Source organism: Malus domestica, chromosome 15, assembly GCF_042453785.1.
Source record: "Malus domestica chromosome 15, GDT2T_hap1".
Taxonomy (NCBI): domain Eukaryota; kingdom Viridiplantae; phylum Streptophyta; class Magnoliopsida; order Rosales; family Rosaceae; genus Malus; species Malus domestica.
In genome coordinates this window covers 55,406,356-55,419,496 of record NC_091675.1, presented here as the reverse complement: position 1 = coordinate 55,419,496, position 13,141 = coordinate 55,406,356, and the positions used below count along the sequence as shown (strand labels likewise).

Genomic DNA, 13,141 nt, shown 5'->3' with positions numbered 1-13,141 from the left:
ATTGTCCTAATAGATAAGTCCAATTTTGTCAAAAACAGAGTTAAAGAGTACTATATGACTCTACCCATCGATAATATTTGAAAGTTGGAAAAATCCTCACTTTTCAAAAAAGTTGGACATGTTTCGCAGTTTATCAATACCACGTGCACCTTTTGTGAACTAGAGCTAAGAAATATATTTAAAAGTTCTCATAAGCTACAGAACTTATTTCCTACAATTTTCTTACAAAATTGTGATTTTGAGATTGCTTTCCCTCCCTCGGAATTATTTGAATCTCAGCAGTATCAATTTCTGACAAATATTTATTGATCAAATAAGTTCCCGCCCTCCGTGTATACATTGCATTTATCACCTGTCAATACATTCCTGCTTATTCGCATGTGTCCATATTCACCAGCTGCTAACAATTCTATAGATTGAACAAGGAGCAGTATGGTGATGACTGAAGAAGATGAAGAAGTAGGACTGTTATTACTTGTTATTGTGGAACTGACGACAAGGGGTTATTTTTCTCTAAGTACCAATAAGGGACAATGAAAGACAAACTCCATCCACCGCTACTGTTAGGAATGACTAAAGTTATATCTAATTTATCATCGTTCTATTACTTCTTTTGACCCATTATCTATGTTCTTTATCCAGGGGCCTGATTCAAGCTTCAACACTTATGAAATTCTAGCAATATTGAGCTTTTTACATAGGTGGGTTTAGCACTACATCTTCTGAATCTTCACCATCATCATGAACCTTGTGATCAAACTGATCAAACCGCTACTAAAGGATCTAGGCGAACTCTGTTATCAAATTTGATAATGATTGTAGTTGCTAACGTTGTTTCAGGAACTGTTGGTGAAGTTAGATTTGTTGTGAACAGCTAGGTGAGGTGGCATGCCGGGGGATGGGGATAGGGATGGCACGGTGGAAAGCATTTTCCAGCGTGGGAGGGAGAAAAAGCAAAAAGATTTCAAGTGTTAGAAAGACGGCAAATATGATAAGAGAGGGGAACAATTTTTGGATACCTTTCCAAGTTTATGAAGCGTGCGCTCGGCACAAAGAGATCAGATAGCAGAACAATGACAAGGCAAACAAGTGCAACCACCCATGTCGGTGTATACTCTAAAAAGCTGTTGAGTTATTCTGCCATAGCTTCGTCACACCAAAATGAACAATCCACCAACAAAGATTGCCACGGCGAGCATTTTTGGTCGGGACGGAAATGAATCTTGCTTTAGTGGACATTGAATATGTTTGTATAGGGAAACTTTTATTCTGGGGACAAAGAATACCCGTTCCAAAGCAAAGGAAAAAGAAGATAATAAAGTGGAGAAGCAGCAAATAAATTAGGGGTATACACAAGGTTCTAAAAGACGTTAGTCACTTGTCAGGAAGCGGATTGGGGCCTTACGCCTAGGCTGTTTATGCGGATTTAAGTAAATACTAGCCTCTTGCCACACACATACGCGTGTAGCAATTGACATTTTTATATATCTTTTATTTAAACAATTAATTTACATATTTTTTTAAAAATTATTTTAAAAAAAAAAAAGAAGAAATGAATTAAAAACTTGAAACCACCCACTAATGTGGGAGGTTTTGTTTTGTTTTTTTTTCTATAATTTTAAATATTAAATTCATTCAAAATAAAAATATGGTTAAATACCTTAGCTTTTTTTTGTTCAATTGTAATTTATGAAATTCTTAAAGGACAATTTATGGTATTTTGAATGTTTCATCATTTTAGGGTGCTCACTTTATATATATATCTTTTATTTAAATAATTAATTTACATATTTTTTTAAAATTATTTAAAAAAAAAGAAGAAGAAATGAATTAAAAATGTGAAACCACCCACTAATGTGGGAGGTTTTGTTTTTTTTTTTTTCTATAATTTTAAATATTAAATTCATTCAAAATAAAAATATGGTTAAATACTTTAGCTTCTTTTGGTTCAATTATAATTTATGAAATTCTTAAAGGACAATTTATGGTATTTTGAATGTTTCACCATTTTCGAGTGCTCACTTTATATATAATAGGGATGGGCACCGACCGGGTCGGGCTAAATTTGAAGGGACCGGACCAGACCCGCTTAAAAAAAAAAATTGGACGGGCTGGGTCGAGTATTGCAAATTTGATCATTGGAACCGGCCCTAACCCGGCTCGTTCGAAACGTGCCGATTCGGGACGGATCCACGGGTCCAATTATTTTTTTTTCTTTAAAACAAAATGTTATTTTGTTTTTTTCAAAAACACAGCAGCACATATTCGAACGAATCTATAGAGAAGACAAAGCACACTCTTTTACAGTCAGATGCTAGCAGCATTAGAATCATAACATGCATTTTCTAAGGGTAAAGATTAATTTTCGAACATATTATATATCAAGCATGATGCGTCAACTTAAGCACAATTAATTAAGAAAATCGCAAAATTGGCCCAAAATCCTAATTCGACAGAGTAATCAAATTTCTCAAATTCCATAAAAAAAAATGCATTCCTCTTCTTCTTCAGTTTGTACATTTACACCTATCACCCACCACCACATGAATTTTCAACTGGGATCTTGCTCACATGATGACCGGCAGTGTTCTGGATGACGGTGGTCGCGACGGCAGTGATGGGGGACGATGGTGAATCGATGGTCTGTGACTTGGAATCAGGAGTGGGAGAACTGGGTTCTAAGACCTGGGTTCTCTGGGATGTCATTGAGGAAGAGAGCTCAAGTGGTGGTGGTCGCGACTCGCCACGGCGATGGTGGTCTGAGACTGGGTTTTTTGTGAGGGATGATGTCGAGGAGGAGAAGAGTGGGCGTCTTAAGTCTAATAGGAGTTTGGGAGATGGGGAATAGAGCTGGGCACGGACCGGCCCGGGCCCAATTTTGAAAGAACCGGACCGGATCTAGGTTTAAAAGAAACGGATCGGGCCGAGTACATCATATTTCAATACAGCAATCGGACCTAACCTGGCCTGGTCCACGGGTCCTCTCTTTTTTTCTTTTTTTTTTTTTTTGGTTTGGGAAAAAAAAAAATTATAGCAGCACAGGTTGCACAGATTTAGTTTCAAACATCACGTGAAATAAGGCTCCATTTTAGAAGCAATCTATACTCCTCTAGGATCCAATGAAATAAGGCTCCACTCTTCACTGCGTACATTTAGAATCACATCTAACAACGCTTTAAAGAAAAAACTAATCACAACAAAAGAAGCATCATAATCCCTCTTGAAATCAAACCACAGAGTGCCCTCCTCTGTAACTATGTTTAAAGACAGCTGCATCTGAAATGAAAATGCCGGATCTTATCCAAGGAAAATTCCTTAATTTTAAAGTCGCCAAACAAACTTCAGCATCTGTCAAATAGTAATGAATCCCATCATTTGTACATCAGGCTGCAGTATTAAAATATAAACGAAGCCAAGATGCTTAAAACCAGTGCTAGAAGACAATGAAGCAAAGAAGCGTAAACCAAAGACAATCTTTCTATGAAAACAGTGAAGGATAACAGATGAATAGCAAACCAAATGTGAGGACGGTTCCATAAAGTAGACGTACAAAAGAATCCAAGCTAAAAAAATCTGCACATTAAACAATCCCCAAGCAATACAAAATCAAATCATAAGCCAAGAACCCAAACCCCTTCAAAAAGCAGTATGCTCCCCTTCAACAAAGTTGAACCCAAACAGAAGTTGGGATGTCTCTGCATACAAAAAGTACTCTCAAACATAGAGCAAGTTTATAAACTAAAAAAAGAACAGAAAATCATAAAGATCCATAAGAACAACAAATTAGAAAAGAAAACCAATGTGATCAAATCGAAGCCCAACTTTGAGTTATCAACATGCAAACATGGACCACGCAAGAAACAAGTACTAAACTCCTGAGTTATGGTGCTTTCTAAAACTATGGTTAATTAATCCTCATCTAATTTTAGAAAGCAATTAATTCACCCAAAAAAGAAAAAAAAATACAATAACCCCAAAATTGAATACATGAACCAAAAGGCTGATCAGATCTTAGGGTTTCAAATCCAAAACTATTTCATCTAAGCACCCTAAATTATTATTCTAAATCCAAAATATTATTCGAAAAATGAAACTAAAATCATCAAAATTCACTAAAACAAGAAAACACAACAGATCAACAAGCTAGCTCATCAAATTTCCAAATATTTCATCTCTAATGTACAAATTTAACAGCTAGACATCATTCAAATCACAAATTCCAAACAAGCGGACAACTATTTAAGCCCAAAAACAATAAATTCAACACAAAAAACATGAAAAGTCTCAAGACTTACCGGAGAAACCAAGTAGCTTTGACATGGGTGCAACTCAAAAACCTCTGGGAGGCCAAAAGTGCAAAGCTTTCCGCCAAAAAACCCTCGAAAGAGAGAGACCCAGAAACGATTAAGGCTGCTGCAACAACGATCGGTAAAGGTTGAAGGCACTGATGCATGAGAGGTTGGAGCTATATGGACATGGAAACCCTATCAGTTAGGGCAAAAAATGAGAGATGGAGGAGAGGGAAAGAGAGGAGCGAGAGAGTGGAAAATTGTATTTTATTCTTTTATTATAATTTATAAGGCCTTGGAAACCGAAGAGTTGGTGTTTGAGAAAGTGGATCCTCTTCGGATCCTTTACTCTTTTGATCTTTTTGTGATCCTCTTTGTGAGGATCTTCTAGTCATGTCAATTCATCGTACATTATACGGTTAGAAATTATTTTAAATTTTATATTTAAAATTAATTACCAATAGTACCTGACGAAAACTGGTTACACAATTTACGACGAATGACAATTAAAGGATACCCGGATCCGAAGAAGATCCTGGTTTTTGAGACTTTAAAAGCCGAAAGCTTTGATTTTGGTTTTTGTTCCGTGTCGTCTTCCTCCCTTCTTCGATCGCTCTGCCTAATTCTCCATTTATTTTGTTTTGCAAAATTTCTCAAGCAGCGAAGAAACCCTCGTTGCTTGCTTCGGCAGAAATCCCAAGCGTCTAAATCAAATTCTCGTCTTTTTCATGCAATTACAGATCTATTTTTTAAATTCATTCTACAGTTCTCTCTCTTTCCTCATGCTCTCCCGTTCTCTCTTTAGATCTTATGTTGTCTATTCCATTTCTACGACATGCAGTGAAATGGCAAGACAGAACATGGCCGCCTATATCGCCGCCAAGGCCGCCTAGCACGCCTAATTGGCCACCTAGTCACCGCTTAAACCCCTCTGATTTATTGAACACTTTTAGGATAATCGTGAAGGCGGCCTAACACCCAGCACCTGAGCGGCCGCTTAGACCACTTTTTAGAACAGTGGGTATACATATTCAAGATGGCCATGGTAATGTACAGAATTTCACCGAGTAAAAGAGGAAAGTTACCACTGCAAGATCTACATCTACTAAAGTAGAAAGTGTAAGATTATGTGTATGAATTATGTAAGAGGAATAGCTATAGTGTTTAAGATTGATATGGAAAAGTTTTGATTAAAAGTCGTGAGTTATCCTTATTCTTTTCGGATATGAGTATTGAGAATTGTTCAATCCCTGTGGGATTGAAACTTAGTGCTGGAACTCATTTAGACTCATGATTTAGTATTGATTGTATAGTTTAAATCCTAAACTGATTCTAATATGGAATAGTTAGAGGAATACTATATAAGGCTTAAACCCTTAAGCCACTACTTGCAAGCTCTCGGTTCATCGTCGTTCCAAGAGCTATCGTGTCTTGTTAAAGAGGAGAAGGTTTTGAGTTCACGAAGCTACAATGGCTACTTCATCTGGATCGAATTCTGCAGGTTAGTTTTTTGTAGCTTTTGGTTTATAGTTTTACATATTGGTTATTAGTGAGTTGTGATTCAATTGGTTGAATCCATGTTATTTGGTTATTGTTATTCTTACAGAGCTCCTTATCCAACTCGCCAGCAGCCACCAGAAAAAACAATGAAAACATAGCACAGATCCATGTAAAGTAAGAAGCTGAGTCGGGTCGAGACTCTGAATACAACTCAATGCTCATAACAGCATTAGCATGACACATTCTTGTCAAAACCCAAATTCCAGGGAGGTAAGGAGCGAGAAAAATACTACTACGATTGACATGAAAAATTCAAATTTATTATCTATTAACCGAGGTATTAAATATCGATGATATCAGAAATATCGGTAGTCCGAAAACACGGAAATATCGATGAAAATATCGGAATATTATCGATATCGATAAAAATAATATAGAAACCACAGAAATTGTAAGAAAAACTTGGAAATTTTTATTGAAACTTTCCAGGATTTTATTTAGTCAATTATCTATTAGTTTATCACAAAAAATGGAAGGAAATGCATTGCATGATGGATTTAACATTATCAAGTTGATTATATAGCGAGCTGGCAAACATTGTGAGTGTAGAAAATATGTAGTAATTAATGAAAGAAGTTTAAACACACCATAATCATTTATATATAATGAATTAGTACAATATTTTACACTTTATACATTGCATGGTAAGATACATGGGTGACTTAGTACCACATAGAGTTCCTATGAGGTTCAAATTTTTCACTATCTTCATCATCTCTATGTGTAAAGTGAGTGTATTGTGAAGAGTAGTTATCAAATGATAAATCCTCAAAATAGTTTTGCATGTAATTGTTAACATGCCACCCATATTTATCTGAGATTGGTTGACGTTGTCCATAAGCAAAATCATTTGAAGATTGAGTCTCGGATTGTTTCCATGAGTCGCTCGATTCCATCCCAACAGGAATGGGATATGAAGGGTAGGGAAATGGTTGGTTATGAGTATAACCATAGTTAATTACTACTTCCCACTCCAACAGAGTCCGAAGTTATAGATAACGAGTCATCTTCTTGACTTGACAAAATCCCCTTGCCTTTTTCTCTACGAGTATAGTCCTTCCCTATGGCACAAATTCCTCGTCCTGCCCGCCTACTGCCATGGTCCTCATCCTGTGTTGCATGCGTGAAGTTTGCCTCACCAGTGAAGGGGCTCATAAATCCGGGAGGTGGTCCAATATAGTTTCCATATCCACCACCACTACCTCCAGCTCCACTATATCTTTCATCATTCCCACCTCCGGTGGTAGATGAGTCTCCTGATCTTGTACTAGAGCTATCATTAATATCAGCACGATGTTGTGGTTGTGTAGGATTGGAAGAAGGTGGAATTTCAGTGTTTCTTGGTCTTGGGCGCAAAAGTTCTTCCAAAGAGTTAGCGCTGCTAGATCCCACCTCCTCCTCTAATACTCTTTCTACATTTATCCCTTCATTACGCACACAGTCTCTCTTTCTGGATCCTTCTCTCTTCTTTGAGCTCCCTTCTCCCCCTTCTCCATTCTCCCCCACACACACAGAGATCTCCCACACACACGCACAGAGACCCAAAGTCTCTCGATCTTTCTCCCACACACACGCACATAGACCCAAGGTTTCTCGATCTTTCTCCCACATCGCCTTCTGCTCCTCCCTCGTCGGCACCGTCTCTCTCATTTCTCTTTGCACCGAGGGTCTGAGACCCACATACACACACGCACACCATCGCACCAGCTTCAGGAAGACACCCATCATCATCAGCAACCTCGTCTTTCTCCCTCTCCTTCTCGTCTCTGCAACTCGGCGAACGCAGGAACTCCGGCGAGTTTCTTGAATTTCTCCGGTTAGGTAAGCTTCGGGTTTGCCTCTTTCTGTTGTAGATTGAAGCTTATATGTGAAATTTAAGTTCAAAATCGTGTTTTTGCAAGGTTTTTAGGACGAAATCGGCTCGGGAATAGGCACACCCATCTCCAGCGAGGCCGTGGGTGTCGATGAACTTTCCGAACACCTCCGACCGTTTCACGGCAAACGAAATTTATAAAAACATTCATCTCGTCTTATATTTCATTTTGATACCTAAATCGAAGTCTAGGGTGCTCTTTTACAGTTGGCTGGAGCTATAAAAGCTCCGGCGTTCTTCTCCGATTAGCACAGTTCCAAAATATCGCGATTGTTTTGAAAATATCATGATATTTTGACGAAAACCAGATGGATACCTATTAAAATATCGGTAACGTGAAAAACCGATAATATCAGCGAAATTATCGGCATTTGAGACATTGCTGTTAACCAAATTCAAACTGTTCACTTTCCATGTTTCAAAAAATAAAGGATTTGTCTCACACATATATACTGTATATATCACAAAATTGAATCAAATAGACATTTTTATCAATTCCTCTTGACGAAGGCCAGCCCAACAATCTCTCAACGTCTGTCCAGTACTTCCTTGCGCCCATCCCCTTGATCTTCATGTTACTGAGTTACTGTTTATGTCGACAAGACCGCTTTAGCATACTAAAACAACAGTGACCGCTTTAGCATCTCATGGTTTCCAGGGTGCCGGAGGTGGTGGTGGAGTGGGGAACATTGGGGGAACCGCAGAGAAAATCGTATTTTTGTCAATTCCAACAGATTTTTCTCCCGACAAAGCAACGAGTGCTGCTACCAAACCTGCATTTCCTGCAAGAGTCGGCTCTGTGTAGTTGTAATTAGAACGAACATCACGGAAACCATCATGTTTGTCAGGACCAGCAACCATGGCCCCATCAATCGTGTTTGGGTTTGCCTTTGGAGTGTCCCTCCATTTCCACCCCCCTTTACAATTGTATTTGATTTTGTTCTTTGGAATAGATGCGCCTCTATGGTGGACATGTTTTGGGTAATGATTACCAAAGCCCACGACATAACTCATTTTTCGAGGATTTTTGCCAAGGATGTAATCAATCTGCCAAAGAGAGGGTGAAGAAAAAAAAAAGGTTATTGGCCATCAAGTCTCAACATGAGTCTTTACATGTGTGGGGAGTTCAAGGCCCATCAGCAACCTCACTGAAAAAAATTTAAAGGAAAGAAAGCAAATGAAAAATATATACCTGAGTTTTAGCAAATTCTCGCAACACGTCAGTAGAGTAGAAGTTGGGTCCACAATACCACCCAGGTGTATCAGCAGCATCAAGATAATCACTATACAATGTAGCTAAGAAGGCTGCATTGACTACATACTGAAGAGGTTGTGGCCTTCCATGATTCAACTGGATCAAGCCTCCTACAGCAGGTCAGTAAGATGTTAGATCCCATACTTGAGAACCCCAAGAGGTCAATTAAGTCCAAAACACAAAAAATTATGGAGTAAGAACCTCGTACCTTTTGTTCTGTTAAAGGTTGTAAAAACAGGCAGGTATGAGCACATGATTATGCTAGTCTGATTGTGAAATGTCCTCAAAATTTCTTCATATGGATACCCAGGGCTCAAGAATAACCTCAAACGGCTCAGAAGCACCTAGTCAAAGAATTTCAAGATTGTGTTGGCAATAAAAAATATGAAGCAACTAAAATTGTGAAGATCATAAGACTCATAACCCGAATGTAATCTGATATTAGATAAGGACCTGATTAATGAACATAGAATTAACAGAAGATAGTTGTAAGACATGAATAAATGGATTTTAGAAATTTCACGCATCATATCAAAACATGAATTCTTCTGCTAGCGTACCTGAGCTCCAGCAAGCTTGTTGTCCCAGCTCAATACTCCATAATCAGGTCCTCCCCAGAAGGCACCAGCATGTTTAGCAAGACCCGGAGTTGTTGCAAGCTGAAGATAAGAGGAATTTCCAGTAGCATAATACATCCAAGCTCCACCCCATATGAACTCATCCCAATAACTGGTGGAGTTGTAGAAGGTTGCTGCATCCGTGCTACCACCAGCACTATATCTGCCTCTCTGCTCCCTTGAAAACCTGAAGAGTGTTTTTGCACCATGAACAAGTTTCTGAGAGTATGCCTTGTTATCTTTGAAAACTATGGATGAAGCAGCTAGAGCGGCGGCCATTTCAGCAGCTAGATCAGAGCAACTATGACACTCAGACACAGGACGCTGGTAGTCAATATCCTCAGGACGCATCCAGCAATAATGATCATTAGGAGTAGTACTTCCTCCGGCAGTAGATCCTACCCCAACCTGTCAAATTAGCAAAGTACCAGATTAGGAAATTAGCAATAGGCACTGAAAAGTGAAAAATAAAAGAGAGGGCTAAGTAGTGAATGCTGCAAATATTAGGCAGAGAGATGGATACCTGGGCAACAAGTCGGTCAATGGAATCGGCAGAATGGTTGAAGGTCTTCAAAAAGTAATCGGATCCCCATTTAATGATTTCTTTAACATGGGAGAGTTCCCCAGCAGCTTCATACTTAGCACTGTATTCAATGACGCTCCAGCTGAGCATGGTCATGGCGAAGGAGGCCGGGAAGTTGAACTTGATGGCATCTCCGGCATCATAAAAGCCACCGGCAAGATCTTTGAAAGTGGTGGAGGGATCATTGCCATCCTTTAAGCACGAATTACCCCTCCACGACACATTGTTATGCTTTGGGAGTTTTCCGGCTGACAGGCCCATATATTATAGGAAATTAACATGAATGAAATAATTATTGAATGAATGGCAGACAAATTAGTGATGACAGTATCTGAGGAAGCCAAATTAACCAAAAACAAACAAACATGATCCAGATTTGATAGTTACACTTTATGTTTCTGAGGGTATTGAATGAGTCTTGAGACATGTATTTTTTGTAACAAAAGAAGCACCAACCAAAAGTAGAAGGAAAAAACAAACATACATCGCTGGGCGTTGAAAAACATTAGGGACTTGCGAAGCGCCAAAGTGTAGTTGTCGGGGGGAGGGCGGGCGTGGTGGTGACGCGGCACAGTCTTGACGATGAGCGTGATGAAGCCCGCCAGGAAGGCCGACACCAGTAGCGTCCCGACCGTCCACACAAAGATCTTACGGCTGACGATGATGCATCCCAGATCCACATACTTCTTCTTCTTCTGCTCGCCGGAGGGGCCCAGCAGCCAGCTCTGCTGAGTCTCGTCCAGCGGCCGCGACGACAGCGCCGCCCTGTCCAGATCCTGTAGGTTCCGGCTGCGGTCGTCGTCGGTGGCAGAGTCAGCCGTGTTTATCTCCAGCGGGCCCCCCCAGGGGTCCCTGCCGTACATGCTCATAGCCGACCGACAGATGTTATTGAGTTCCACCGACACCGACACCCAAAGCAAAGCGATCAGATCCAATGAGTAATGAATGAACTGAATTCACAAAACAAACAAGCTACTTGCTTTGTCTTGCTGTTGCTGGCAATAAAAAGGAAAATGTGGACTGAGTTTGGACTTTTTCTTTTGTATTATCTATTAATTTATTCAATAATTGGGAAGGTTGAACTTGGATGGGTAACGCTGGGAGAAGCTCTTGTTTTCTTTTTTAGCCCAGAAAGAATCACAGCAGATTACAGTTGTATAGATTTCCTCATATTCTTCATACCATGTGGCTTCCAGACTTCCAGTTTTGTGATGGGATGGAATTCTTTTTCTTCCTTCCCCTAATTATTTTTCTTTTTATTTTTGTTGATTAAGTTTAAGTAATATAATCAATTTAATATTTATATTTATTTGGTTAATAACACTGACCACTCCACTGCTGCGACAACGACACCTTGTATACTTTTTCCTACCCCACGCGCCTATGCCAATTGCTAATTGCCAATTTGCCATTGACTGGCTAGGATAATAATTTCATACCGAAGTGCTTTACTTTGTTTACATTTCACCACTGCTACTATTCCTTCCGTCCACCCACCCATCCACAAGTTACAAACCCAAACCCAACCAACGTTAGATTCAAATTCTTTTTCTCCACACATCCACATTATATCATCATCTTCTTTTATTTATATAGAAAGTCGGAAGTCGGTTTTGGTGTCACCGGCTTCGCCAAAAATATTTGGATGCAAATGCCCCTCGGCCAAAAAAAATTCAAACCAGCAAAACAGAATGCATAAAATTATCCAAGGGTATTTTTGTCATAAAATTATTTTTAAAGAACGAAGCCGCTGGAAAGTTTAGTTACCATCCTCTTTTCTGCTTCTTTCTTTCTGTATCTCTCTGCCTCAAATCCGGTTTCATCTTTTAAAAACCTGGGTGTTTTGTTTCTTTATGCTGTTTTCCCCAAATGAGTCGCGTCGTTTTACAGCTGTTCTTTCTGCTTCTTTCGTAGCCGTTTGCTCTCTCTTCTCTCTTCACCTCTGTTGGTCTCAAAGTGGATAGTTTGCAGTGAGTGCTTCTAATCTTGGATCTATAACTTTTTTATGCAGCTTAATTTCAAGGATTAATTACTGAAATTTTGATGAAACCCTAATTGCAGTTGTACTATAATTTTGTCAGGGTTTAGGGTTTAGATTGTTTGGTTAAAGATTGGATATTTTTACATGTTCAGTTTGCAATGCTTCTCTCTCTGCATCGATCATCTATCGTGTGAAGAGTTTCAAATGCAGATTTGTAGTTTGTTCTCAAATCCTTTATCACCGGAAGCAGTATGTCTGTAATATAAGTTTGATTAGCTAATTGAATTTGGAAAACTTAGATCACTTTTTGATTAACTAATTGAATTTGGAAAACTTATCACTTTTCTATTTTGTGACCGTCAATTTAGTTTTATTGTATCACACAATTCTTCTATCACTAATCGCCTTACACAATATGATTAAGGGAGAACATGACATGCTTCATGCTTTCAATAGTCTTTGTATCAGACATCAACAGGAGAAACCCTATTCTCACTTGCCTTTGGTACAGAGGCAGTTGTCCCAATTGAGCTTGAGCAAGCAACGTTCCGAGTCCAGAACTACGTGCAAAGCGAAAATGACAAACAACTTACCCTCAACTTACATCTAGTCGAGGAACACAGAAACCAGACTCACTTGAGGAATGTCGCCTACAAGCAGCACATCTCCAACTACTATGACTCAAGGGTCAAACCTCGTTCTTTCAAAGTGGGGGACTAGGTATTGAAGAAAAGATTACTCTGCGACAGAGTCTCGAGTGAAGGAACACTTAGTCCAAATTGGGATGGACCATTTGAAGTTGTTGGCATCAGTCGCCCTGGCTCTTACAAGCTTAGAAGCTCCAATGGCAAAACCCTTGGCCATCCATGGAACGCTGATCACTTGAAATACTATTACAAGTAAACTGATGCGAAAATTAACTTAACACACAAATTAAACCCTCTTGTTGTCAAATTGTAGTATAAATGCAAATAGGGATCGTT

General features: G+C 39.2%; 1 protein-coding gene and 1 long non-coding RNA gene across 3 annotated transcripts; both read right to left on the bottom strand.

Moving 5' to 3' along the window:
* Positions 1-3,052: 3,052 nt before the first annotated feature.
* LOC114821470 (uncharacterized) lies at positions 3,053-4,612 on the bottom strand. 2 transcript variants are annotated; one of them, XR_003768802.2, is made up of 2 exons: positions 4,296-4,612; positions 3,053-3,348 (listed from the first exon to the last, which is right to left on the bottom strand). It is a non-coding gene; the product is annotated as an uncharacterized lncRNA (long non-coding RNA). The 2 variants fall into 2 exon arrangements; XR_003768803.2 differs by lacking the exon at positions 3,053-3,348 and adding an exon at positions 3,460-3,695 and having other exon boundaries at positions 4,296-4,608.
* Positions 4,613-8,107: 3,495 nt separating this feature from the next.
* Positions 8,108-11,455, bottom strand: LOC103402285 (endoglucanase 25-like). The gene is made up of 6 exons (XM_008341024.4): positions 10,662-11,455; positions 10,118-10,425; positions 9,538-10,002; positions 9,186-9,321; positions 8,915-9,087; positions 8,108-8,769 (listed from the first exon to the last, which is right to left on the bottom strand). Exons 1-6 carry the CDS (start codon positions 11,044-11,046, stop codon positions 8,368-8,370), a joined length of 1,869 nt encoding a protein of 622 aa, XP_008339246.1. The 5' UTR covers positions 11,047-11,455; the 3' UTR covers positions 8,108-8,367.
* Between the last annotated feature and the right edge of the window lie 1,686 nt (positions 11,456-13,141).